Below are 27,042 nucleotides of genomic sequence, written 5' to 3'. Positions count from 1 at the left end.
GGGGTTGTGGTTTTGGGCAGTACCTGCTCCAAAGGCTCTGGGTTGGGTCTTGCCATCACCTGGATTCTGAAATTAATAATCCATTAATCAATTAATTATCCATTGGGAAGAAATCAATCAGTCAGGGAGGAATCCTTCCCTTCCAGCCCAAACCACTCCAGGATTCTCTGATCCCACAATTCACCACCAAAGGACAATCACTGCATCTATGCCCGCGTTTATTTATACTGAACAGCTTTAAAAATACAGAATAAAATAGCTTTATCTACTATTATTCACAACATCTGGTCCAAATATTACATTTTTAAATATTTAGTTGTTTAATGAAGCAATGTTAGAAAAAAAAAAAAGGAATAATAACAAAAAAAAAAAAAGAATCCATAAGAGAATTACACATCTTGGAACAACAAAAAATAATCAAACAAAATTAAAAAAAAAAAAAGAAAAACCCGAAATAAACTTTTGCTGTTGAACAAAAAAGTTTTACAGCCAAAGTCAGTCACGAAAAGTCCTGGAAAAAAAAAGGAAAATTATCCCCACCGCCTAAGAACAGTCAATAGTTTGTTATGCCAGAGGTTGTTCTGAAGAGACAAATACAGGGGAGGGACTGGGGCTGGCAGCACGGGGGGCAGAGGGGGCAGAGAGGGGACAGAGAGGGGACAGAGCCACCCCTGGGAGGGCAGAGAGGACAGGGAGGGGACAGAGCCACCCCCGGCAGGGCAGAGCCACCCCTGGTGTCACCCCCAGCCCCAGCCAGGAGCCCCCGGGGTGGCTCCAAGCCCACCCCCAATCTCAGCCAGCCCCGGGAGCCCCAGAACCACAAACTGCACCCGGTGGGGCTCTGGGCTAAAGAGGAGTGACCCCCCCTGACCCCCCAACCTGGATCAGGAAAGGAAAAGGGGAGAGAGAGGAGGAAGAAGAGGCCGATTTTGGGTGGAGAATTGGGGCCGGTCTCTGCAGGCTCTGCCAGCCCAGGCTGCTCGGAGGGTCCAGGGCTCTGCCAGCACCGGGGCCTGCAGCGCTGCTGTGCCCGAAATTTCGGGGTTTGCACTTTTTTTTTGGGGTGTGAAGGACCCAGGGAGGGCTTTCTCCAATTGTGCCCCCGGGGCTCAGCAGGGAGGGAACAACAAAAGGCTCCGGTTTCGGGTAGGAACACAAAGGTGGGTAAATAAAGTATACACAACCACTATAGATTCGTCAATGAAGAAATTCTACCATCACATGACATTGTCATGACACTCATACCACTCCCTCCCAGGAAAAGCACCGCCGTTATCCTGAGTGGAAATGTTATTTTCTTAATATATGGAAATAAAATACTGCAATATTCATGTACAAACCAAGTTGTCATATTTCAAGTCAGTATTAAAAGGCAATAAAAGCAAATCTGGGGTTGAAAAGGTTGAGCTTTGTGAGCCAAGTCCCTCCAATATGACAACGTGAATCAGTCACAGCTGTCAGCTACGAAACCTAAATTTCTATAGGCATAATTTGCAAGTTTTTGCTTTAGAAAACGTGTTTCAACATGTCAGCAAGAACCCCTAATCGAACCTAAAAAAAATACAAGAGAATATCAATTACAAAAATCCCGAGTTGCTTTGTTTGTGTACACTGATGCCACCTCTGATATGACAAAATGAGATTTCTACCATGAATATTTGCCCTTCCCTCTCCAAACCTGGCTGAAGCTTCTCATCACCTCCTCACTCACCTCTCAGCTCCCAACTTCCCTGGGTGCTCGGGGTCTGCTGTTGGAAAAGGCAGGGAAGGACAGGGAGGAAAACCCAGCATGGCACTGGCACTCAGGTGGCACCTGGGCGTCCCCAGCACCCCCAGTTTGTGTTTGATTCTCCCCAAACCTGCAGCTTCATCCCCTGCCACAGCTCGGTACAGGCACCGAAATCCCTGCAGTTTGGAATTTCACTGCTCCATCCTCTCCAGCCCTGCTCAGCACCCCAACCCCTGGAATCTGGAATCTCACAGCAGCCACCTGGCAAAGGGACCGGGAGAAGGGAGCAAGAAAAAGGAGGATTTAAGGTCCAGAATCCCCCCTGCAGCTGCACAAACCCGGGGGGAACTCAGGCATTTCCCCCCAAAGAAAAGCCCCAGGAGGGGACAGGGCAGCTCCTCCTCCTCCTCCTCCTCCTCCTCCTCCTCCTCCCAGAGGCACCTCCAGCCTCCCGAGCCCAGCCCAGCCCCTCCTGCACACCCAGGGGTCCCTCCCGAGCCTGGGCTCACCTCTGACCACTCACCAGGGAGGAGCTGGGGGCTTGTCCCAGTCCAAGCTGGGATCCAAACTGGGACCCAAACTGGGACCCAAACTGGGACCCAACTGGGATCCAAACCTGGGATCCAAACCTGGGATCCAAACTGGGATCCAAACCTGGGACCCAACCTGGGACCCAAACCTGGGATCCAAACTGGGATCCAACCTGGGATCCAAACTGGGATCCAAACCTGGGATCCAAACTGGGATCCAAACCTGGGATCCAAACCTGGGACCCAAACCTGGGACCCAAACCTGGGACCCAAACCTGGGACCCAAACCTGGGACCCAAACTGGACCCAACCTGGGATCCAAACTGGGACCCAAACTGGGATCCAACCTGGGACCCAAACTGGGATCCAAACTGGGACCCAAACCTGGGATCCAAACCTGGGATCCAAACTGGGATCCAAACCTGGGACCCAAACTGGGATCCAAACTGGGACCCAAACTGGGATCCAAACCTGGGATCCAAACTGGGATCCAACTGACCCAATCCAGCTGCTCCCAAGGGCAGGGGCTGAGGGAATGGGCACAAAGCACAAAAGAATTAAATCCAACAGAAAACTGGGCTGCAGCTGCCTGGAGGGTGCTGGGGGAAGGAGGGGAGCTCTGCTCCAGGGAGGAGACAGGAAGGATTTATCCAGGATTTGCTGCCCTGGGACTTGGGAGTGTCCTGGGAATCCACAGGGAGCTCACCTGGACTCCCCAGCAGGTGAGACACCAACTCTGCTCCCACCCCTCCTCTCTGCACTTAGCTGGGGATGAAAAGCTCTTCCTCCCTTTCTCCACCTCTACAGGATAACCAACTTTGGGGTCTGCCATTCCACACCCCTGGGCCTGCAGGGCCTCCAGAGGTGGATTTGTTTTGTTTTGTTTTCCTTCTGGATTTGTTTTAACCCCTGCAGGTCTGCCCCCACCTCTGCACACACAGCTGGGCAGGCACTGAGCAGAGCTGCCCACACCCACACCCTGTGTGCAGGCAGGGGCAGCCAACACCTCCCTCCCTGGGCAGGAACACTGAAAAATGAGCAAAAATGACTTTTTTTTTGTTTCACAGGCAAACCAACCTCTACCACACACGGACTGCCCAGCAGCTCTGGGTGCACTGGCACCGAGAGTGCAAACTGCTGAGAGCTCCCCGAGGGACAAAGGCATGCTTGGGCAGGGACAAGCAGGGTACAGCGGGGTCTGGAACAGCCATGGCATGCTGAGAACGACTGCACGGAGCCATTCCCACCCTACACTACTCAGCACCGACCCCTCGAGCTCCGTCCTCGCCCTCCCCACCCCACCCCGGCCATGCTTCAACAACCCAGAACAAATTCCCCTGGGAGCAAACAGAGCTCCTGTGCTCCTGCCCAGCAGTCAGACTGGGATGAACAGACCAGGGCTTACAGGATTACTGGAGTGGTTTCCCAGGAGTACAAAACACAAGCACCGTAGAGCATTACTGGCCTTGAAATTACATCACACGACATTTCCCTGATGATCTCCACAGCTGAAAACGCTTCTGGGGCCACACTGAAGTCTAAAACTAACTTGCAATAGTAAGAACATTAAACAGGAATAAAACTGTTAATCATGAATGCATGATGAGCGTGAACACCCACATAACAGCAGAGCTGAGACTGCTCCAGGAAAGGAAAGATGGAGAGGAGCCCTGGTTGGAGCCGATACCCGTGAAGCCTTGGGTGGGTGAGGCTGCAGGTGCAGTGTCTCTGCCCTCCCAAACCCTGCCCAGCAGCATCAGCCTCTGGAGAAGCCCCACAGGAGGAGAAGAGCCAGCAGCAAATAAAAAAAATCCCTGCTCAGAGCCGTGTTTCCCTGTTAATTGCCGGGAGGTAATTAGCGTTTTGGCAGCACACACCCTGCTGCACACGGGCACCGAGGCCAGGCTGAGCTCAGCTCTGCCATCCCTGGAGCTCCTGGGGGGAGAGGGAATCCTCCTGGGAGCCCTGGTGGGCAGAGCAGGGGGGCAGAAATGAGAAATGCTCAGGAAGGGAAGTGGCTGCTGCTCTGAGCCACTCACGGCCTTCAGAGGCAAAGTTCTTCCAGAAAGTTCTGTCAGAGCACGGCTGTGCCACTGAAAGCACAGATCCCTCAGGGAGCCTCCCCTGACCTGGCAGCACCAGCTGAGCCCAGGGCACTCAGAGTGTGCCAGCCCAGGACACTCAGAGTGTGCCAGCCCAGGGCACTCAGAGTGTGCCAGCCCAGGGCACTGAGAGTGTGCCAGCCCAGGACACTCAGAGTGTGCCAGCCCAGGGCACTCAGAGTGTGCCAGCCCAGGACACTCAGAGTGTGCCAGCCCAGGGCACTGAGAGTGTGCCAGCCCAGGACACTCAGAGTGTGCCACCCAGGGCACTCAGAGTGTGCCAGCCAGGACACTCAGAGTGTGCCAGCCCAGGGCACTCAGAGTGTGACAGCCCAGGACACTGAGAGTGTGCCAGCCCAGGACACTCAGAGTGTGCCAGCCAGGGCACTCAGAGTGTGCCAGCCCAGGACACTGAGAGTGTGCCAGCCCAGGGCACTCAGAGTGTGACAGCCCAGGACACTGAGAGTGTGCCAGCCCAGGACACTCAGAGTGTGCCAGCCAGGGCACTCAGAGTGTGACAGCCCAGGGCACTGAGAGTGTGCCCGCCCAGGACACTGAGAGTGTGCCAGCCCAGGACACTCAGAGTGTGCCAGCCCAGGGCACTCAGAGTGTGCCAGCCCAGGGCCACTCAGAGTGTGCCAGCCCAGGACACTCAGAGTGTGCCAGCCCAGGACACTGAGAGTTGTGCCAGCCCAGGACACTCAGAGTGTGCCAGCCCAGGACACTCAGAGTGTGCCAGCCCAGGGCACTGAGAGTGTGCCAGCCCAGGACACTGAGAGTGTGCCAGCCAGGACACTCAGAGTGTGCCCGCCCAGGACACTCAGAGTGTGCCAGCCAGGGCACTCAGAGTGTGCCCGCCCAGGACACTGAGAGTGTGCCAGCCAGGACACTCAGAGTGTGCCAGCCCAGGACACTCAGAGTGTGCCAGCCCAGGACACTCAGAGTGTGCCAGCCCAGGGCACTCAGAGTGTGCCAGCCCAGGGCACTCAGAGTGTGCCAGCCCAGGGCACTCAGAGTGTGCCAGCCCAGGGCACTGAGAGTGTGCCAGCCCAGGACACTCAGAGTGTGCCAGCCCAGGGCACTGAGAGTGTGCCAGCCCAGGGCACTCAGAGTGTGCCAGCCCAGGGCACTGAGAGTGTGCCAGCTCAGGGCACTCAGAGTGTGCCAGCCAGGGCACTCAGAGTGTGCCAGCCCAGGGCACTCAGAGTGTGCCAGCCCAGGACACTGAGAGTGTGCCAGCCCAGGACACTCAGAGTGTGCCAGCCAGGACACTGCGAGTGTGCCAGCCCAGGGCACTCAGAGTGTGCCAGCCAGGACACTCAGAGTGTGCCAGCCCAGGACACTCAGAGTGTGCCAGCCCAGGACACTCAGAGTGTGCCAGCCCAGGACACTCAGAGTGTGCCAGCCCAGGACACTCAGAGTGTGCCAGCCCAGGACACTGAGAGTGTGCCAGCCCAGGACACTCAGAGTGTGCCAGCCCAGGGCACTCAGAGTGTGCCAGCCCAGGACACTCAGAGTGTGCCAGCCCAGGACACTCAGAGTGTGCCAGCCCAGGGCACTCAGAGTGTGCCAGCCCAGGACACTCAGAGTGTGCCAGCCCAGGACACTCAGAGTGTGCCAACCACTGAGCAGCACCACAGCACCCACCCATCTGACACGACCTGAAGGAAATATTTCTCCTTTCTCTCTCTCTTTTCCCCCTCCTTCTCTCCAAGGTTCAGCTTTCATAACCAACGCTGAGGGCTCCAATAAAATCACAATAAAATCACAATAAAACCAAAAATCTGCAGCAGCACCTCCACCTAAACCCATTAAAACCAAGAGAATGAGGTGCACAGCTCTCTCCAGCTTCCCAAAATCAGCAGGATTTGCCCCAGAGACACTAGACCTGGCTCCCACCACCCACAGCAGGAAAAGCTTTTTTTTTTTTTAAATTTTTTTTTTTTTAAATCCGTCTCAGCTCTGGTTCCAGAATTTAAATGCAGATATACAAAACATATATTTTAATGCTTCTTAATCAGCAAGAAACTGCAAATACATCTCTGACTACAACTAGATAATATAATTTCAGCTAAGGCTATACTGTAGCTTCTGAGTCCTGGTCTGAACTCCTGCAGCTGCTGCTTTTCCTGAAGCCTTTCCACGTGTAGCCCACGAAGGTGGGGCTGATGGGCAGGAAGCTGAAACACCTGAATTTCTTAATGAAGTCCATGCCAAAAGGCAGGTCGTAGGTCTCCATGCCATCCAGGGATTTGCTGCCTTTGCCAACCCCCTTCTTCCACTTCCGAATCCCCCTTTCCTCGGGGCTTCCTGCAAATCACAGAGGAGGAAAATCTGTTTATATTGGTGGGCAGCTTGACACGGACACAAAAACACCAAACTCAGCAAAGCTCTGGGAGGATCTTCCAGGCTCCTCCAAAAGGGAAAGAACACACGGTCTGCTTGGTTTGGAAGCCAAGGCAAATTTCTGGGAATGCTGCTTTTCTCCAGGGAGCTCGGCTTATACCCAGGGAATTCTCCTTTGACCCAGGGAATGCTGCTTTTATCCTGGGAATTCTGCCCTTCTCCAGGGAATTCTGACTGTCTGCAGGGAATTCTGCTTTTACCCAGGGAATTCTGCCTGTCTCCAGGAAATTCTGCCTTTCTCCAGGGATTGCTGCCTTTGCTCAGAGAATTCTACATTTTTTCCAGGGTGTTCTGCCTTTCTGCAGGGAATTCAGCCTTTCTCCAGGGAATGCTGTTTATACCCAGGGATTCCTGCCTGTCCCCAGGAATTTCTGTCCTTTTCCAGGGATTCCTGCCTGTCCCCAGGGATTGCTGTCATTTTTCCAGGGATTCCTGCCTGTCCCCAGGGATTCCTGCCTGTCCCCAGGGATGTGCAGGGCCCCCAGCCCAGGTTCCCAGCCCAGGTTCCCAGCCCAGGTTCCCAGCCCAGGAACCCCATCCCAGCACCCCCATCCCAGCGACGCCATCCCAGCGACCCCATCCCAGATCCCCCATCCCAGAGCCCCCAGCCCAGAGCCCCCAACCCAGATCCCCCAGCCCAGGTTCCCAGCCCAGAGCCCCCATCCCAGATCCCCCATCCCAGATCCCCCATCCCAGAGCCCCCATCCCAGATCCCCCATCCCAGAGCCCCCATCCCAGAGCCCCCATCCCAGATCCCCCATCCCAGAGCCCCCAGCCCAGGACCCCCATCCCAGATCCCCCATCCCAGAGCCCCCAGCCCAGGACCCCCATCCCAGAGCCCCCATCCCAGAGCCCCCAGCCCCCAGCCCAGCCCCACCTGGGATGGTGTTGTCCAGCACGAAGGCCACGCAGCCCCCGACGAACATGGCCGTGGTGAGCAGCACGTTCAGCACCTGATCAATGCCTGCAATTCCTGCAGCAGCAGGGAGAACCCGCTGGGTTTGGGGTGCCCAGAGCCCAATGCAGAACCTCCCCCAGGGCACAGCACGGGGCCCTGCTCCCCAAAATGCCATCTCAGGGGTCTCAGCTGCTCAGAGATGTCCCAGAGCAGCTTTTCAGCTCCTGCTGCAGGCACAGCTGGTCTGAGCCAAGCAGAAAACCGTGGGGGGCAAAGAGGGGCACTCACACTGTAAAATCCTGATTTTATATAATAATTCTTTTATAAATCTTGTATATAAATCTTTTACACAATTATTTTATAAATAACTAACCATTATTGTTATAAATATTTTGTAAATGATTTTTAAAATAAGTCTTTACTTTTCCAAGGGCCAGGGATTCCCAGCCCCAGTTCTGGAAGGACACTGCATTGACCACATCAAGCCTGAGGGATCTGCTTTTCTAACCACCTACAGCAGGACAGACATGCCCTTAAATCCTGGTCTGAAGGCACAGTGGAAAGAAAAGTCAGTTAATACTTTGTTTAAAAACCCCCAAACCAACCCAAAGCAGTGAAATATTTCCTTTGAGGGCATGTCTGGTGACACACACTGGCATCAGCACTGCTGAGGGTCACATGAGAACAGAACCCTCCCCAGTGAACTCCTCAAAGCCACAACTCCCTCAACAGGCTGCAAAGGAATTCACTGAAATAAATCAAAATTCAGGCCCAGGACACGTCTGAGGGACAGAAAATGTCAGCCCCAAACAATTCCCCACCTTCCAAACTCTGCCTTACTGTTTCCCCCTGATCTTTCAGCACCATTTCCAGCTCCCGTTCACCCTTCCAGTTCTTCCTTCAGCCCAGCTGGAAACTGCCCCCAGAGGCAGCAGGGAAGCTCCAGCTGTGCCCCACTGGAACACTCCCTGCAGCTCTCAGCCTCCCAGGGAATTCTCTGCACACACACAGAGCTTCTCTGCACCTACAGCCTTTCCTGTCTGCACCACCTGGGCTTTTTCCTCCACTATTTGGGTTTTTCCTCCATAATTTGGGGTTTTCCCTCCACTATTTGGGTTTTTCCCTCCACAATTTGGGTTTTTTCCCTCCACTATTTGGGTTTTCCCTCCACTATTTGGGTTTTTCCCTCCACCATTTGGGTTTTCCCTCCACTATTTTGGGGTTTTCCTCCACTATTTGGGTTTTTCCCTCCACAATTTGGCTTTTCCCTCCACTGTTTGGGTTTTCCCTCCACAATTTGGGTTTTTCCTTTACAATTCATGTTTTTCCCTCCACAATTTGGGTTTTCCCTCCACAATCTGGGTTTTCCCTCCACTATTTGGGTTTTTCCCTCCACCATTTGGGTTCCTCTCCCTGCCCCTCTGCACCTGCTGGCTTTTCCAGGTGAGCACAAGGCAGGAATGCTGCTGGGGGAGCAGGAGCACGTACCTGTGACCAGGGGGTTCTGTTTCAGATAGCTGGGGAGCACGAGGCCGAAGAAGATGGAAAATCCCAGCACGAAGAGGTTCCGGGAAGAATTGAGATCAATGAACTGCAGGTTGGACAGACCCACGGCCGTGATCATCCCTGAACACAAACACCCCAACAGCAGCTTTTAGGCAACTTTTTCTTTAAAAAACAACCCAAAACCCCCAGCAAAATCTCCCTGGAGCCCCCCAGCACATCTGGAATAATTTGTCAGAGCAGTGCCCGGGGTTTCCTCAATAGCACAGGAACTCTTAGCAAAGCTTTTTCTTCTTTCTCTTTGAATCTGTACTTTTGGAAACTAGCAGAGCTGAGGTTCAGTGCACCCTGAAAGCACAGAGCACTGCAAGCAGAAAGAGGAGATTCTGGAGATTATTGGGACAGCAGGGTTGCTCCTTTCTCTGGGGATCTCCTCCTGTCCAGCAGGTGTAAATCTGCCCAGTACACCTGTCACTGACATGTTTTATGAAAAATCTTTTACTTAGGATTTTCTCCTCTCCTGAGAGCTGAGAAGCCTCAGGAACAAACTGTAAACAATTCTTATCTGCTGCTGTGGGATGCAACAGAGCAAATCTCTGATTGGCCTCCTCATGCTGTTTGCAATTAAGAGCCCATCACAGTTCACCTGTCCAGCATCTCGGGCTGGGAGATCACATTCCTTTTCTATTCTTAGCTTAGCTTTAGGAGTGAAATCCTTCTCTTTATTCTTCTAGTGTAGTTTTTATAGATTATCTATCATATAATAATAAATCAAACCTTCTGATACACGGAGTCAACTTTGTCATCTCTTCCCTCATCCTGGAACCCCTCAAAGCGAGGTAACACACACCGCTCTGTGTCTGGGTCTATTTGACACAACAGGACCCATCTCTCACCCCCAGACGGTGCCTGGAGGAGCACAGAGCTGACAGGATGCATGCCCCAGACTGCCCAGCAGCAGCAGCAGCCCAGGCCTTACCAAAGAGGGTGCAGAAGAGAGCCCCCAGCACGGGGTCGGGCAGCGAGGCGAAGAGCGCGCTGAACTTGCCCACCATGCCCAGCAGCAGCATGAAGGCAGCTCCGTACTGGATCACCCTGCGGCTGCCAACCTGCAGGGAAACACCACACAGGCCATCAGGGCTGGCCACATCACACAGCACAGCCCTGCAAATGGCATCTGCTGCCTTCATTTTCTAATATTTTCTAAGCCTTCTGATGTTTACCTCCTTGTGGAGAACTTGCTCACACACTTTCTGTAGACAACACATTGTTTTGCATTCCTTTATGGAGGAGGAGAAACTTGATAAAACTGTTAGTTTGTCCAGTGGCATTGGAGAGGTGGCACTGTCACCCTCCAATCCACGGTCACTTTTGGAAAACTATAAATATTAGGGTCAAAAAATAAACTTTTTTCTTTTGCTCTTCACCTCAGAGCAAAGGTGTGCGTCTATTTCTTTCACAGTCATTGCCTGGCAAAAGATGTTGAGAATATAGAAACTGTGAGTGAGATTGAAATGAAAGCAAGCTCTGAGATCCCTCAGTTACTGAACAATGGGGAAACCATGGTGTGGCTGGCTGAAGGTAATCCCCTTTGGATGGAACAGAACCCTCTGCAAGCAGGCAGCTCCAAGGGGCAGAGCAGGCCCTGCCAGCTTGGCAGAAGGGCTCTGAAGAGGAGTTTTTAGGGTTTAAAATGTAGCACAATATGGTAATGTAGTGATTCTTATAGGCTGTATCTAAATACTATGAGATTTATATGCTCTACTAGATTGGTTAGTGAGAATCAGAATATTCAACACAGAAAATGATTTATTGGATTGTAACGGGAACTTTGCTCTCTTGCTCTTGTGCTCTTGCTCTCATCCTCTTGCTCTCTTGCTCTCACTTTTCTATGCTCTCAGCTCTTGCCTTTTACCTTCTTACCCTCTCATCCTCTCTCTCTCTCAGCCTGCTCTGAGCTGTGCCTGGCAGCTCCCAGCAGGGCCCTGCCCCAGGCCCTTGGCAATAAACCCCAATTTCCACATCCAGAAGAAGATTTACTGGATTGGAATGGGAACCCCACTCTCTCATCCTCTTTACCCCTCTCTTTACCCCTCTCTTCTCTCAGCCTGCTCTGAGCTGTGTCTGGCAGCTCCCAGCAGGGCCCTGCCCCAGGCCCTTGGCAATAAACCCCAAGTTCTGGCTCCAGAGATCTCTCCTCTCCATCCATCCTGACTGTGTTATCCCATCTCCCCTCCAGGTGAGGGCTGCCCCAGGCCAGCCTCACACCTGCTGCAGGGCTCAGCTTTCACTGCAGCTCCCTCCTGGCCCCGGGGGTATGGGCAGGAGGGAGGATGAGGCTGCACGCTCTCAGTCAGTGCTTTATTTAGAACATTATCATACATTAAATGTACTGTACTGAACTGGAGAGTACAGAGAGGGCACCTACAGAATGCCAAGGAGAAAATAATGAGAACTCAGACCTGTGACTCTTTCCAGAGCCTTGACCAAGGACAGAACAACTCCCAGCAGAGCCTTGACCAAGGACAGAACAGCTCCCACCCTAACCCTAACCCACCCCAGCAGGATGCAATGGAGCAATCACCTGGGGGTAAACAATCTCCCAACACATTCCACGTGGGCACAACAAACGAGGTAAGAACTGCTCTCCTCCCCCTCTCTGAGGCTTCTCAGCTCCCCAGCAGAAAGGATTTCTCAGGGAATGTGAATGGACACTGGGTGTGTTTCCTTCTGCTGCAGCCGAGCTCAGCCTCCCCAGGCCAGCCCTAAAACCATCTGGGAGTGCCACAGCCACCAGGAGAGCTGGTGGAACCCAGCTAGGGGAGAGAAAGCCAAATGGAAATGGAAATGTATCAGATAAATCCCGTGTGCTGCTGCCCTGGGACACGGGGAGAGATGAAAGTTTGTGGGAAGGAGGGCAGGGTTTCCAGGCAGCCTCAGAGAGCAGGGCTGAATGCAAACCAGGGCTGGGCTAGCACTGAAACCAAGGGCCTGCACTTCCTTCCCAGATTTATTTTAAGCATTCAAGGCAAGCAGGCAGTGGCTCTCTGTGCTGCAGGGGTAGTGGACAGACCTGAGGTTGGTATTTTAACATCTTCCACTGCCACAAACGGAGCCCCAGGCACTACAACAACTCCTTTGCATTAAGGTGGTTTCTAGAAAAGGCCTTTGCAGGTGCCCTGGTGCAGAGCAGCAGGGTTCAAATAGGAAATATTCATTTGTTCATCACGTGTGACTGAGCTCAATGAGGGAAATGAGAAACTACAGATCCAACAGGCCTGGGGAGGGGAAAATCCTTCCTTGCCCCCACTCCTGGCTGCTGAGCTCCAGGTGAGCTCCTCCCTGCAAGCAGAGCTCTGCTGCACCATCTCTGGAATCACCCAGAGTTCAGCTGGCACCTTTCTCTGCTCTTTACAGAAATGTTCATTTCTGCAGGGCCACCAAGATCCTGCCCTGCAATTCTCCTCCTGCTGGAAACAAATCCTCTGAAAAGCTGCACCACAGAGACATTCATTTGTGCAAACAAATTAAAGCTCCTGCAAGCATCCCAGGCAGCATTCAGCCCAGGCTCTGCACTTACTCCCAGCACACACACTTATTTTGGAGTGATTATTTTGGAGTGCATCAGATGGTACCTGGAGCCTCCATTTCAGCATCACCACCATGGCAGGAGCTGCTTTAGCCCCAGCTAATCACAGCTAATTGATCTTGCTCTCATCAATCAAACACACCCTGGCTCCAAGGCTCTGCAGCACCTCCATCCAGCTGAATTTCCATTTATCTGTAATTACACACCAATTTCAAGGCAGGGAAAAGCCCTGGAGATGCAGCACTGAAGATTTCCTCTCCCAGATCAGCAGCAGAGCCAAAATTCCACCTGAAGCTGAGGAACTGCTGGGTTCTGGGGAATGAAAGTGCAGCAGGGGAACAGGAGCACAGCCTGGGCAGCTGCACTCCCTGCCACAGCTGCCACTTCGACTTTCCACTGCCCCATTTCTCACTTCTGTGGGCTGCTCATCACAAAAGTGCTGTTAATTCACCCCAACCCCCACCAGGCACCAGAGGGAAGGGAGCAGAACAGAATGAACCTTTCTTTAAGGGCTGTTTCTGAGCAGAACTCCCTCCCAGGAGGTCTCACCAGCTGGGTGGTGACTGGCACAGACAGCAGATGGGGCTGTTAGTGCTGGAGAGCACCCCGAGCAGCAGAATCACCCTCTGTGCAGCACAGGGGAGGGCTGAGGACAAACACTTCATTTCTGTGGGGTCAGGCCATGGGATGAGCTACTGCCAGTGGGGATGGGCACCTCCCATCCTTGCACGGAGGATTTAAGGTGGCCCTGCCTGACATCAAGCACCCCTAGCAGCGCTGCTGTCCCTCCCCAAGGTTAAATCAACATTGTCAGGCACTTCTCCCTGCAGCCAAGGCCTCCCAGCTCAGGCAGGCACTGACCCAGCCCCACAGGGAGCAAAGCAGCTCCTCAGGCACTCACACATTTCACTGAGCACCAGAAATGCACAAACCCTGAGCCCCAGAGCCAAACTCTGAGGGCCCTTTCAGCTCTGCAAGGACCTTGGCTGCAGCCCTGGGCCAGGTCCCACTGCAGACCCAGACAAAGCCCAAGCCCCTCACAGTGCATTGCACTGTCTGCAAGTGAGGCATTAAAAAGTCACTTCCCACTGATGCTTTCAGAGCAAAACACCCAAAATCAGCAATTTCACACAGTTTACAGTGCCTATGCCTCATCTCAAACCCCCCAGAGCCCTGGAATGCTGCCTGGGTTTTCCAAAATGCAGTTTATGCAGCAGGATCTGCTCGATGGGGATTCCAACTGCCTTTCACTCTGAATAAAAGGATTTTTAGGTCCTGATGAACAATAGTGCATTTCCCTCAGCCAAGAGCTGGTCCAGACACTCGGGTACCCTCGGAATGATCTGGGAAGTTGGTGTGCAGAGGATGGAGCAGAAGGGTCTCCTGGAAGGGGATCATGAACACAAGGAAGCCCTGAGGGCTCAGAGCAAAGCACTTCACCTTGGTGATGCCCAGGACCCCAATGTTGGGGCTGGAGGAGGTGGATCCATTCCCTGTGCCAAACACTCCATCCAGAACACAGGAGAGCCCCTCGATGAAAATCCCCCTGAAATCCCAAAGAGAACAAAGAGCCACGTTGGTACAGCACACATCCCCTGGGGAGCTCCTGAGGGCACCTGCTCCACATGGAATTACTGCCATTGATGGCTCCAGCTCCCACAGCCCTGCCAAACACACCAGAGTTGTTTCCTGAGTCTCAGATCCCCACTTGCTTCAACTGAGAAATTATATTGAAAATTCAAATAAAACTTCAGAGCTGCTCTTTGTTTCCAAACTGCATCCCAGGTGAATCCTAGATCCCCACATTCTTAAACTGAGGAAATTTATATTAAAAATTCAAATAAAATTTCAGAGCTGCTCCTTGTTCCTAAACTGCATTCCAGGTGAGTCCTAGATCCCCACATTCTTAAACTGAGGAAATTCATATTAAAAATTCAAATTAAACTTCAGAGCTGCCCTTTGTTTCCAAACTGCATCCCAGGTGAGTCCTAGATCCCCACATTCTTAAACTGAATAAATTTATATTAAAAATACAAATAAAACTTCAGAGCAGCTCTTTGTTCCTAAACTGCATCCCAGGGGATTTTGACAACCCCAGTTCCAGAACCAGTTTAGAGCTCTTTCCCTTTGGAAACTGTGCTGGTAACTTCCACAGACTCCAGCAGGAATGGGACTGGGATTCAGATGTGACAGAACAAGCCCAGCTGCCAGTCCCACCCTGGATTTCAGCTCTTCAGCCCTGGAGTTTGACCAAGCTGCACCATTTCACCCCAGAGCACATCCCTGCTTACCCAAAGGGGGAAAAGCCCAGACCCCAAGCAGGCTGAGGAGGGAGGTACTGGTGGCTATCACAGACCTGTTGATGGCGTGGATGGGAGGAGGAGGAGCACAGGAGAGCCGGGCACAGGCGTAGTAGTCGCCGATGGACTCGATGATGCTGGCCACCACGGCGCTCAGCATGCCGATCACCCCCGCCGCCGAGATGGTGGGCAGCCCCCACTGGACTGTGGGGAGAGCAGAGCTGAGACCCCCCTGCCCCAGCTGCACTCAGGAGATCCCTCGGGCTGTCCTGGACTGCCCCAAGCCTGCCAGGGGCTCAGAGACCCTGGCCCAGAGCCCCAGACCCCTGGGACTCTGACTGTGACCCATGGAAAATGTTCCCAACCTTGTGTGAGGCTCTGCAGCCACCACAGTGTAAGCAGAATAACGACTGGTTGGTCATGGGCTGAAAAATGGATTGTTGGGGTTTGTAGAATGGGGGTTCAGGGGCAAGATGGAGGAATCTGGGTGTGTCCTGTCCTTTCTCCTTCTTCTTCTTGGCCTCCACCTTCTGCTGGGATGGTGGCACTTTTGGGTGGGTTTAGAGCAGAAGCTCAGTGTCTGACACAGGTGATGGGCATTGGGAAGTGATGGTAAATATTGCACAGGGAGTTTTTAGTATAAAAAGATAACACCATCCCAGGGGCAGGCAGTGCCTCTGTCTGTCCTGCTGAACAGACCTCGGCTGGACAGGAGAAAGAATTTTCTAGATATGAACAATAAACAACCTTGAGACCGAGAACTGAAGAGCTCTGACTCCTTCTTCAAGGCCCAGGCTGGGAAAGGAGACTTTGTGACACATCTGGGGGTCACAGTGAGCAGCTGGAGTCCTGAGACCCCAGCACACAGCCTGGCTACCAAACCCACACAGAGCTGGGGGAGCTGGGCACTGCTCTGGGCTGGGAAGGGCTTTCAGGATCCCCCAGCAGTGCCCAGTGTCCCCAGTGCCACATCCACTGCTGCTCACCCCCCAGCGAGGGGGACTCCAGCACTGCTCCAGGGCTGGGCAGCCCTGCTGGGCAGGAACATTCCCCAACATCCACCCTGAGCCTGCCCTGGCCCTGTTCCCTAAATCCTCCTGTCCCTTATTTGGGATAAGATCCCAAATCCCCCTGGCTGTCCCCTCCTGTCAGGATTGTGCAGAGCCAGAAGTTCCCCTGATCCCATTTTCTCCCTCCGAGGCCTTTCCCAGCTCCAGCCCCTCCATGTCCTTGTCCTGAGGGGCCACAAGTGACCCTGGGATTGGGGGACCTTCCCCAGTGCCCAGCACTGCCCCAGGCACTCTTTGTTCATCTTTGGTGGGAACAACAAACCCCCTTCACTCTAACACAGGCTGGCAAGCCCAAGGAGATGAAAGCAGCAAAGGAACCACCACCAAACCAACTGCTTTGATCACACTTGGAAATATCCCAGGGAACCATAAAAGCCCACTAAAAATAAAAATAAATTCCTCCTGTTCAGGAATCAGGAGTTTGAGCTACAGCTTGTGAGAAAACAACCCTGGCCAGTGAGGCAAATGCCACTGTGTTATTATTGCTCCAAAGAGTCACTTTGGTCACAAGTTCAGTGGCAACAACCAGCTCTGATCACTGCACAAACACCTCCCAGCTCCAAATTCTGTAGTAGACAAAATAAGATTAATTTAAGCCTGCAGAAAAGCCTGGCAGGTTTCCCACAGCAATTGCCTGGATGCTTTTATCTCTTTGAAATAGATGAGCCTCCTGCAACAAAGGGATCTTCAGTCACACAGGAGTGAATGAACTCACAAACACAAACGGGCTGATCAGCGTGGACAAGTTTTCCTCCTCTTCTTTCCCAAAAGCTTCTATTCCTCATCTGCTGCTTTGGAAGTGTTTCTTTTAAGAACCAAAGCATATGGAAAAGCACAATGGAGCTGCCTCATCACAGTGTGGTGGCATGGCTGATAATTCCTGTATTTCTAATCTAAAATCATATTATTCCCTAATTACTCAGTTAATTTCTGAAGGGTGAGCCAGATGTGCAATCTCACACCACAAACCCAGCCTTTAACAGCTTTAAACTTAGAGGTGGCCAACATAAAAATACCTCCAAAACGTTGGGTGAAGTGTTTGGTGCCCTCCTGTAAATTCTGTAAATCAAATCCAGTAAAATCCTGCACTGCCTAACTGTGGACCAGCAGCACTGGCCCTGCTGGGCTTTGGGGTACCAGGGCTATGGAATAAACCACTGAGAGAGCCAGCAGAGCCCTGGAGCAGCAGCACTGGCCCTGCTGGGTTCTGGGCAACCAGAGGAATGACCCTGCTGGGTTCTGGGGAACCAGGGCTATGGAATAAACCCCAGAGAGAGGCAGCAGAGCCCTGGACCAGCAGCACTGGCCCTGCTGGGTTCGGGGGACCCAGGGCTAAGGAATAAACCCCAGAGAGAGGCAGCAGAGCCCTGGAGCAGCAGCACTGGCCCTGCTGAGTTCTAGGGACCCAGGGCTAAGGAATGCACCCCAGAGTGAGCTCTCAGAGCCCTGGAGCAGCAGCACTGGCCCTGCTGGGTTCGGGGGACCCAGGGCTAAGGAATGCACCCCAGAGAGAGCCCTCAGAGCCCTGGAGCAGAGGCACTGGCCCTGCTGGGTTCTGGGGACCCAGGGCTAAGGAATGCACCCCAGAGAGAGGCAGCAGAGCCCTGGAGCAGCAGCACTGGCCCTGCTGGGTTCTGGGGACCCAGGGCTAAGGAATGCACCCCAGAGAGAGCCAGCAGAGCCCTGGAGCAGCAGCACTGGCACTGCTGGGTTCTGGGGACCCAGGGCTATGGAATGCACCCCAGAGTGAGCTCTCAGAGCCCTGGAGCAGCAGCACTGGCACTGCTGGGTTCTGGGGAACCAGGGCTAAGGAATGCACCCCAGAGAGAGCTCTCAGAGCCCTGGAGCAGCAGCACTGGCACTGCTGGGTTCTGGGGACCCAGGGCTATGGAATGCACCCCAGAGAGAGGCACTGGCCCTGCTGGCCCCAGCAGCAGCAGCACACTTACAGGGGTAGGGCACCTTGAACCAGGGTGCCACCAGCAGCACGCCGCGGCGCGCGTCCGTGCGCGCGTAGAAGCCGTACTTGGAGCTGTCCGGGGGGAAGACGTCGGTCACCGTGAAGATGAAGCACAGCAGCCAGGACACCAGGATGGCCAGGATGATCTGGGGACAGCAGCACAGGGGGCAGTGAGCTGCCAGCTGCCTCTCAGGGGGTGCTGCACAGCCCAGAGCCTGAGCTGGGGCAAAGGGAGCTTGGGGGACTGGATGGGAGCTTAGTGTGGCAGGGATTGGTATGGAAACGGGGCTGGAGGGTAGATATGTACAGGATGTTAGGAAAGTCAGGATATAGATAAATATGATGGATTGGTATGGAAAAGGCAGGATATATAGATAATACTGGATGGATTGGTATGGAAAAGGCAGGAAGGCAGGATATAGAATAAATAGTGTATGGATTGGTATGGAAAAGCGCAGGATATAGATAAATACTGGATGGATTGGTATGGAAAATGGATATAGATAATATGTATGGATTGGTATGGAAAAGGCCGGATATAGATAAATACTGGATGGATTGGTATGGAAAAGCAGGCTGGAGTAGATAAATATGTATGGATTGATATGGAAAAAGGCAGGATTAGATAAATACTTGGATGGATTGGTATGGAAAAGGCAGGATATAGATAAATATGTATGGATTGGTATGGAAAAGGCAGGATATAGATAAATATGTATGGATTGGTATGGAAAAGGCAGGATATAGATAAATATGTATGGATTGGTATGGAAAAGGCAGGATATAGATAAATATGTATGGATTGGTATGGAAAAGGCAGGATATAGATAAATACTGATGGATTGGTATGGAAAAGGCAGGATATAGATAAATACTGGATGGATTGGTATGGAAAGACAGGCTGCACACAGATACTGTATGTAAAATAAATGATATATATATAATACTGGATGGATTTGTATGGAAAAGACAGGCTACATACAGATACTGCATGGAAATATATTATATATATAAATATGTATGGATTTGTATGGAAAAGACATACTACATGTAGATATTGTAAGTATATAGTATGTAAATACATACTATATAGAGATATGGATTTGTATGTAAAATACATATTATATATAGATATTGTATGTATTCATTTGTAAAATACATATTACATATAGATATCGTATGCAAATAGGATGTAAAATACACACCATATATAGATAATGTATAGATTTGTATGTAAGAGACATAATACATAGATATTGTATGTAAATAGTATGTGAAAGACATACTACATATGGATACTGCTGTAAATGTATTAAATACACCATATTGCTACATGTAAATAGTATGCAAACACACACCATATATGGATACTATATGTAAATAGTATGCAAAACACACACCATATATGGATACTATATGTAAATAGTATGCAAACCAACCTATGGATACTATGTAAATATGCAAACACACCATATACGGATACTATATGTAAATAGTATGCAAAATACACACCATATACGGATACTGTATGTAAATAGTATGCAAAATACACACCATATATGGATACTATGTAAATAGTATGCAAAACACACACCATATGGATACTATATGTAAATAGTATGCAAAACACACACCATATATGGATACTATATGTAAATAGTATGCAAAATACACACCATATATGATACTATATGTAAATAGTATGCAAAATACACACCATATATGGATACTATATGTAAATAGTATGTAAAATACACACCACATATAGATACTGTATGTAAACAGTATGAGAAATGCTATATACAGATTATGTATTTGTATGTAAAATGCACACCATATATACTGTATGTAAATAGTATGTAAAATACACACCATATATAGGTCCTGTATGTAAAATACATAATTTATATGATATTGTGTGTATATATGTAAAATACACACTATATATAGGTATAGTATGTAAATAGTATGTAAAAGACATGCTAAATATAGGTACTGTATGTATCAAAACCAAACCCCCCCTCCCAAACAGAGATTACAGATTTATTTTGCCTAAGGAAGAAGGAGCTCAGGGACTTACAGGGAACATCTTGAAAAGCTGCAGCCTGTATGCTGTCCATCCTTTCTTGGATTTGTAAATGGGCAAGGGGAATTTGACATTTCTGGCATACTGGGAGAACAGCAACACCAGGAAAATAGTCCTGAGGGAAAAAAAGGAGGATGAGGAGGGTGGGACAAGAGAGAAATGTCATTAGCACCAATAGGTGATAAATCCTTTTTAGCACAAACCTCTTCAGGCCCTCTGGATGCAGATTTTCAATTTCAGCAGAAGACAAGGCAGCAAAATGATTTAAATTATTATTCCTCAAATGCCAAATTTGAATTCTGAAGTGCTGCAAAAGCCAGCAGCTGCAAGGAGATAACTGAACAGGGGCAGGCCCAGACTGAGGGGGATTTTCAGTCCAAATTCCTGAGCTGCCCCTTCCTCCCTCCCCAGCTCCACCTCTGGTCCAGGGCTGCAAGGCACAACACTGGCTGCCAGCACCTGCCAAGAACCAGGAAAACTGCAGGGGCTGTGGACAGGAATTTTTACATTTCAAAATTTGCATCCAACTCCAAAGCACTTGAGGAAATTTCTGTCAGGGCAATTTTTCTGCTCCTCAGAATAATTTTTTTTTTTTTTAATATGAATCTTTCACTAAATAGCTGCAAATGAAGCAGGATGGAGCCTGAGCCCCAAGATTTGCTGCCAGTGCAGTCCAGCAGTATTAGATGGCTCAGTTATTATTATTAATCTCCCCCCAATGGAACTGCCAAGCTCCTCTAGACATCCAAAATTATTTTTTAAAGATAATAAACCCCCACTGCCCTGAAAAATCAGAATTCAGGGCACGCTGCTCAATTCTGAAGGAGCAATTCTCAATTCTCAGCCCAGCTCTGCTCTGCAAGGGCCTCCCAAAGACTGGAGCTGCCTGAAGAAGCAAAGAAAGCTCTGCTGAAATCTGAGATTATGTTTTCATCAGCTGACTTGAAAAATAAAAGGAGGATTTTCAGCCTCTCTTCTGCCCTGATCAGACACAACCCAGTTTTGCTCTCCCTCAGTCCCCAGGACAAGGAGGGGCATTTACAGCCCAGGAGGAAAGCAAGCAGCACATCTTGTCCATGCAGGGATCCCCAGAACCTCCCCAAAACCTCCCCAAAACCTCCCCAAAACCCACCAGGGGCTCCCCTCCCTCACCCACCAGCCCTGAGGACAGCGACCTTGGGATGTCACTTAGCACAGAGCTGGAAGAAAATACAAAATTCAGTGATTGCAATGAATTCTCCACTGGCTGCAGGGCAGAGGGGCTGTGGAGCAGCACCAGAGCTTTGAATGCCCCAGGGAAATCTGGATAAACAGGCAAATCAGGAACAATTCTCCTTCTGCAAATGTCTGATAAAAGGGAATAAAGCACCCAAGGAACAAGCCAGGTCAGGAAATTGGGGATCCTGCAGCTCCCAGGGGCCAGCTGGTTCTGCAGGACCTTGATCTGTTCAGAACATCCAGGAGAGCTCCAGGAGCCACATCTGACAGAGCTGGAGTCACTCCTGAGTGGCTCCCACAGCTCTGGAGCTGGTTTCAACAACCCCCTGCACATTTCTGCATGGCACAGGCCAGAAATGCTTTATTGACTGGCTAACGTTTAAATCCTGCTCCTGAATTGATTTTTTTTTTTTCCATCTGCAAAAATGTCAACTTTAATTACACATCTCCATGTCCAATTCAAAGATGTGCTTGATTCATTTCACATTAGCCCCAACTTGCAGAGAAATTTGTTTTACAGACCAATAAAACGTTCCTCTGGATCAGCTGCTTAATACAATAAACTCACAGAAATACTCCTGATGCCAACAGGCAAGACAAAACAGAATTAAAGAGCCCTTTTAATCATGAGCTGCACTTACAGAATACTTTACATGTTCAAAGCACTGTGCAAACAGATGAGTGAGATCACAATCTGATCTCAGCAAGGCATTCCTGCTGCTCCCGGGGCCAGCACAGCCGGGGCTGCACAGGGAGGAGCTCCAGCTCTGCTCTCCCCAAAATGGGATTTAAACTGAGCCATTTCAGCCCCTTCTCTCCCCAAAATGGGGTTTAAACTGAGCCATTTCAGCCCCTTTTCTCCCCAAAATGGGGTTTAAACTGAGCCATTTCAGCCCCTTTTCTCCCCAAAATGGGGTTTAAACTGAGCTGTTTCAGCTTTTCTCCCCAAAATGGGGTTTAAACTGAGCTGTTTCAGCCTCTTATCTCCCCAAAATGGGGTTTAAACTGAGCCATTTCAGCCCCTTTTCTCCCCAAAATGGGGTTTCCAGCCTCATTTCCTGCTTACCCACACACGGAGCTTTGTTTTCCCTTCATTCCATTTCCCTCACTCCCTCCTTTTCACTCTTTCATCTCCCTGCCCCTGCAGCTGATGGCACACAGCTCCCAGGCCCTGAAATTCCCCCTGAAGCCTTTTTGTCCCTTTGTGCCTTTTATCTCTGCTCAGGGCTCAGCCCCTGGTGGTGCCCACGGCAATCAATGCCTGTGCCCCCTGCCACCACACCCCCCGATTTCTGGTGGGCACAGGGGAGCCAGGCAGTGCCAAGGCAGAGGGATTCTGGTGGGCACAGGAGAGCCAGGCAGTGCCAAGGCAGAGGGATTCTGGTGGGCACAGGAGAGCCAGGCAGTGCCAAGGCAGAGGGATTCTGGTGGGCACAGGAGAGCCAGGCAGTGCCAAGGCAGAGGGATTCTGGTGGGCACAGGAGAGCCAGGCAGTGCCAAGGCAGAGGATTCTGGTGGGTACAGGAGAGCCAGGCAGTGCCAAGGCAGAGGGATTCTGGTGGGCACAGGAGAGCCAGGCAGTGCCAAGGCAGAGGGATTCTGGTGGGCACAGGAGAGCCAGGCAGTGCCAAGGCAGAGGGATTCTGGTGGGTACAGGAGAGCCAGGCAGTGCCAAGGCAGAGGGATTCTGGTGGGCACAGGAGAGCCAGGCAGTGCCAAGGCAGAGGGATTCTCATGGGCACAGGAGAGCCAGGCAGTGCCAAGGCAGAGGGATTCTCATGGGCACAGGGGAGCCAGGCAGTGCCAAGGCAGAGGGATTCTCATGGGCACAGGGGAGCCAGGCAGTGCCAAGGCAGAGGGATTCTGGTGGGCACAGGAGAGCCAGGCAGTGCCAAGGCAGAGGGATTCTGGTGGCACAGGAGAGCCAGGCAGTGCCAAGGCAGAGGGATTCTCATGGGCACAGGGGAGCCAGGCAGTGCCAAGGCAGAGGGATTCTGGTGGGCACAGGGAGCCAGGCAGTGCCAAGGTAGAGGGATTCTCATGGGCACAGGGGAGCCAGGCAGTGCCAAGGCAGAGGGATTCTGGTGGGCACAGGAGAGCCAGGCAGTGCCAAGGCAGAGGGATTCTGGTGGGTACAGGAGAGCCAGGCAGTGCCAAGGCAGAGGGATTCTGGTGGGCACAGGGGAGCCAGGCAGTGCCAAGGCAGAGGGATTCTGGTGGGCACAGGAGAGCCAGGCAGTGCCAAGGCAGAGGGATTCTGGTGGCACAGGGGAGCCAGGCAGTGCCAAGGCAGAGGGATTCTCATGGGCACAGGAGAGCCAGGCAGTGCCAAGGCAGAGGGATTCTCATGGGCACAGGAGAGCCAGGCAGTGCCAAGGCAGAGGGATTCTGGTGGGCACAGGAGAGCCAGGCAGTGCCAAGGCAGAGGGATTCTATGGGCACAGGGGAGCCAGGCAGTGCCAAGGCAGAGGGATTCTCATGGGCCAGGGGAGCCAGGCAGTGCCAAGGCAGAGGGATTCTGGTGGGCACAGGGGAGCCAGGCAGTGCCAAGGCAGAGGGATTCTCATGGGCACAGGGGAGCCAGGCAGTGCCAAGGCAGAGGGATTCTCATGGGCACAGGGGAGCCAGGCAGTGCCAAGGCAAAGGGATTCTGGTGGGCACAGGAGAGCCAGGCAGTGCCAAGGCAGAGGGATTCTCATGGGCACAGGGGAGCCAGGCAGTGCCAAGGCAGAGGGATTCTGGTGGGTACAGGGGAGCCAGGCAGTGCCAAGGCAGAGGGATTCTGGTGGGCACAGGAGAGCCAGGCAGTGCCAAGGCAGAGGGATTCTGGTGGGCACAGGGGAGCCAGGCAGTGCCAAGGCAGAGGGATTCTGGTGGGCACAGGGGAGCCAGGCAGTGCCAAGGCAGAGGGATTCTGGTTGGTACAGGAGAGCCAGGCAGTGCCAAGGCAGAGGGATTCTGGTTGGTACAGGAGAGCCAGGCAGTGCCAAGGCAGAGGGATTCTCATGGGCACAGGAGAGCCAGGCAGTGCCAAGGCAGAGGGATTCTGGTGGGCACAGGAGAGCCAGGCAGTGCCAAGGCAGAGGGATTCTCATGGGCACAGGAGAGCCAGGCAGTGCCAAGGCAGAGGGATTCTGGTGGCACAGGGGAGCCAGGCAGTGCCAAGGCAGAGGGATTCTCATGGGCACAGGAGAGCCAGGCAGTGCCAAGGCAGAGGGATTCTCATGGGCACAGGAGAGCCAGGCAGTGCCAAGGCAGAGGGATTGCCCTGCTGCTGCAGCAGAGCCAGCAGGCAGTGCCAGCTCAGAAACACAAACTGCATTTCAGCTCTGCTAAATCACCTTTCCTACAGCACTGAACTCCACCCAGCCTGTGGCTCCCAGACCAGCCCCTGCTTTGTGAAACTCTGCTCTCCACCCCTCCTGTTTGGCCACTGTCCCTTCCCCTCTCCTCGAGCTCACGTTGTCATGGGGTGGTTTGGGTTGGAAGGAGCCTAAAGCCCACCCAGGCCCATGAAGGAGCCACGGGCAGGGACCCCTTCCACCACCCCAGAGTGCTCCAAGCCCTGTCCAACCTGGCCCTGGGCACATCCAGGGGCGGCCACAGCTGCTCTGGGGCCTCCCCACGCTCCCAGGGAAGGATTTCTTTCCAGGGAAAAGCTTCAGGCAACCCCCTGAGCTGCTCTGTCCTGATTCCCACCTGTCTGGATGAGCTGACTCTGGGTGTTTCTCCTCATGGTGCTTCTCGTGGTGTTTGGTTCTTGAGGTGTTTGGCTCTCACGGTGTTTCTCATGGTGTGTGCTTCTCGGGGTGTTTGCTTCTCACAATATGTGTTTCTCATGGTGTGTGTGGTGTTTGTTTTTCGTGGTGTGTGTGTGTTTCTCATGCTGTGTGTTTCTCATGGTGTTTGTGTGTTTCTCATGGTGTTTGTGTGTTTCTCATGGTGTTTGTGTGTTTCTCATGGTGTTTGTGGTGTTTGTTTCTCCTGGTGTGTGTTTCTCATGGTGTGTGTTTCTCCCGGTGTCTGGGTGTGTCTCCCCTGGTGTCTGGGTGTTCTCTCCTGGTGTCTGGGTGTGTCTCTCCCCTGGGTGGGGTGTGTCTCCTGGTGTCTGGTGTCGTTTTGGTTGGGGGTGTCTCTACCTGGTGTTTTCTGGTGTGTGTGTGTTTATCTGGTGTGTCTGGGTGTGTCTCTCCCCTGGTGTTTCTCCTGGTGTTTGTGTGTGTTTCTCCTGGTGTTTGTGTGTGTTTCTCCTGGTGTCTGTGTGTGTTTCTCCTGGTGTCTGTGTGTTTCTCCTGGTGTCTGTGTGTGTTTCTCCTGGTGTCTGTGTGTTTCTCCTGGTGTCTGTGTGTGTTTCTCCTGGTGTTTGTGTGTGTTTCTCCTGGTGTTTTGTGTGTGTTTCTCCTGGTGTCTGTGTGTGTTTCTCCTGGTGTCTGTGTGTTTCTCCTGGTGTCTGTGTGTTTCTCCTGGTGTCTGTGTGTGTTTCTCCTGGTGTCTGTGTGTGTTTCTCCTGGTGTTCTGTGTTTCTCCTGGTGTCTGTGTGTGTTTCTCCTGGTGTTTTGTGTTTGTTTCTCCTGGTGTCTGTGTGTGTTTCTCCTGGTGTTTTGTGTGTGTTTCTCCTGGTGTTTTGTGTGTGTTTCTCCTGGTGTTCTGTGTTTCTCCTGCTGTTTCTCCACACCAGCAGCACCGCTGCACCCCAGCCACCTCCAGCTTTTCCCCCGCCCCCCAGACTCTGCTGCCCAGCAGGAAGCCCAGGTACTCACAGCATGGCGATGCCCCAGTGCTTGCCAGCTCTCTCCCCAGCAGCCTGGAAGCCCGAGAGGCCGATGAGGGCCACGGTGGGGGTGATGGTCAGGGGCCCGATGTAGCGCAGCAGGGCCCCGGGCAGCCCCAGCAGCCCGATCACCACCTCGATCAGCGAGGACATGATGATGGCACCTTGGATCTGAACACACAACAGGGCAGAGAGGCAGCTCAGTGCCATCTGACAGGCAAAGCCAAAGCCTTTGTTTTTCTGCTCTGGATTACAAACTGCAGTTAAAAGAATTCAGTGACACAGAAGAACTCAGCAATTTTTTTTTTTTTCGTCATACAACAGCTCATTATCGCTTTAAGCATAACACTTATGGTTTTCTCCACAAAACTATTACACAACAGACCAGTGGGCCAGTCTGGAAGCTGTGTGGAAAGCACATCACACTGTCAGACAGGAGACCTGGGGTCCAGGCTAACCTTTAAGCTCTCAGATCGAACGGCAAGGGTTGGTGCGCCACGAGGTGATGCTCCTAGCTCCTAGGGGCAGAGTGTGTGCTGCATTGGTCACAAGTGCTCCTTAGAAGCTGGATTAGAGCAGCGTTGTGGTCTCAGGAGACTGTCAGCCCTCTTGGCTGCAGGGCTCTTGGCAGGATGTAGCTATGGTTTGAACATGGGGAAGAGAGAGGGGTTGTTTTTAATTAAGAAAAAGTTGGCAGCCCAAAGCAACGGGATGGGAGATCAATTCCATGACACACGCCTTCATTTGGACTACTCTACCTGCCACCCTGGCGTGGCACAGCCCTCAGCCTGCCCTGCAGGGCACCACCACTTCACACTGCGGTGCTGCGAGTGGAGAAGGAGCTCCAGGGGTCTCAGATCTTTGGGGACAATCGACCTCT

General features: G+C 52.1%; 1 protein-coding gene and 2 long non-coding RNA genes across 10 annotated transcripts in view; 1 reads left to right on the top strand and 2 right to left on the bottom strand.

Moving 5' to 3' along the window:
• Positions 1 to 201: 201 nt before the first annotated feature.
• Positions 202 to 2,891, bottom strand: LOC127060386 (uncharacterized). Of its 7 annotated transcripts, none has more exons than XR_007779374.1 (4): positions 2,755 to 2,891; positions 2,607 to 2,681; positions 2,446 to 2,559; positions 202 to 2,408 (listed from the first exon to the last, which is right to left on the bottom strand). It is a non-coding gene; the product is annotated as an uncharacterized LOC127060386 (long non-coding RNA). The 7 variants fall into 7 exon arrangements; XR_007779370.1 differs by having other exon boundaries at positions 2,446 to 2,547; positions 2,644 to 2,681; XR_007779371.1 differs by lacking the exons at positions 2,607 to 2,681; positions 2,755 to 2,891 and adding an exon at positions 2,682 to 2,754.
• A 1,627-nt stretch (positions 2,892 to 4,518) lies between these two features.
• On the top strand, positions 4,519 to 6,154 carry LOC127060385 (uncharacterized). Its single transcript, XR_007779367.1, has 2 exons — positions 4,519 to 4,613; positions 5,044 to 6,154. It is a non-coding gene; the product is annotated as an uncharacterized LOC127060385 (long non-coding RNA).
• Positions 6,155 to 6,349: 195 nt separating this feature from the next.
• SLC23A2 (solute carrier family 23 member 2) overlaps positions 6,350 to 27,042 on the bottom strand; it is a 53,014-nt gene continuing 32,321 nt past the window's right edge. For both annotated transcript variants that reach the window (XM_050983143.1, XM_050983142.1), the window contains exons 8-16: positions 26,152 to 26,333; positions 20,168 to 20,288; positions 18,077 to 18,233; positions 15,114 to 15,261; positions 14,198 to 14,303; positions 10,148 to 10,277; positions 9,154 to 9,291; positions 7,645 to 7,740; positions 6,350 to 6,671 (exon numbers count right to left, since the gene is read on the bottom strand). In XM_050983143.1, coding sequence (XP_050839100.1) covers positions 6,439 to 6,671; positions 7,645 to 7,740; positions 9,154 to 9,291; positions 10,148 to 10,277; positions 14,198 to 14,303; positions 15,114 to 15,261; positions 18,077 to 18,233; positions 20,168 to 20,288; positions 26,152 to 26,333 — 1,311 coding nt within the window. In that variant the 3' untranslated portion in view covers positions 6,350 to 6,438. The remainder of the gene's footprint in view (positions 6,672 to 7,644; positions 7,741 to 9,153; positions 9,292 to 10,147; positions 10,278 to 14,197; positions 14,304 to 15,113; positions 15,262 to 18,076; positions 18,234 to 20,167; positions 20,289 to 26,151; positions 26,334 to 27,042) is intronic.

This window comes from Serinus canaria, chromosome 22 (assembly GCF_022539315.1).
Source record: "Serinus canaria isolate serCan28SL12 chromosome 22, serCan2020, whole genome shotgun sequence".
Taxonomy (NCBI): Eukaryota; Metazoa; Chordata; class Aves; order Passeriformes; family Fringillidae; genus Serinus; species Serinus canaria.
Note: the sequence above shows the minus strand (reverse complement) of the source record. Positions and strands in the feature narration are given on the sequence as shown.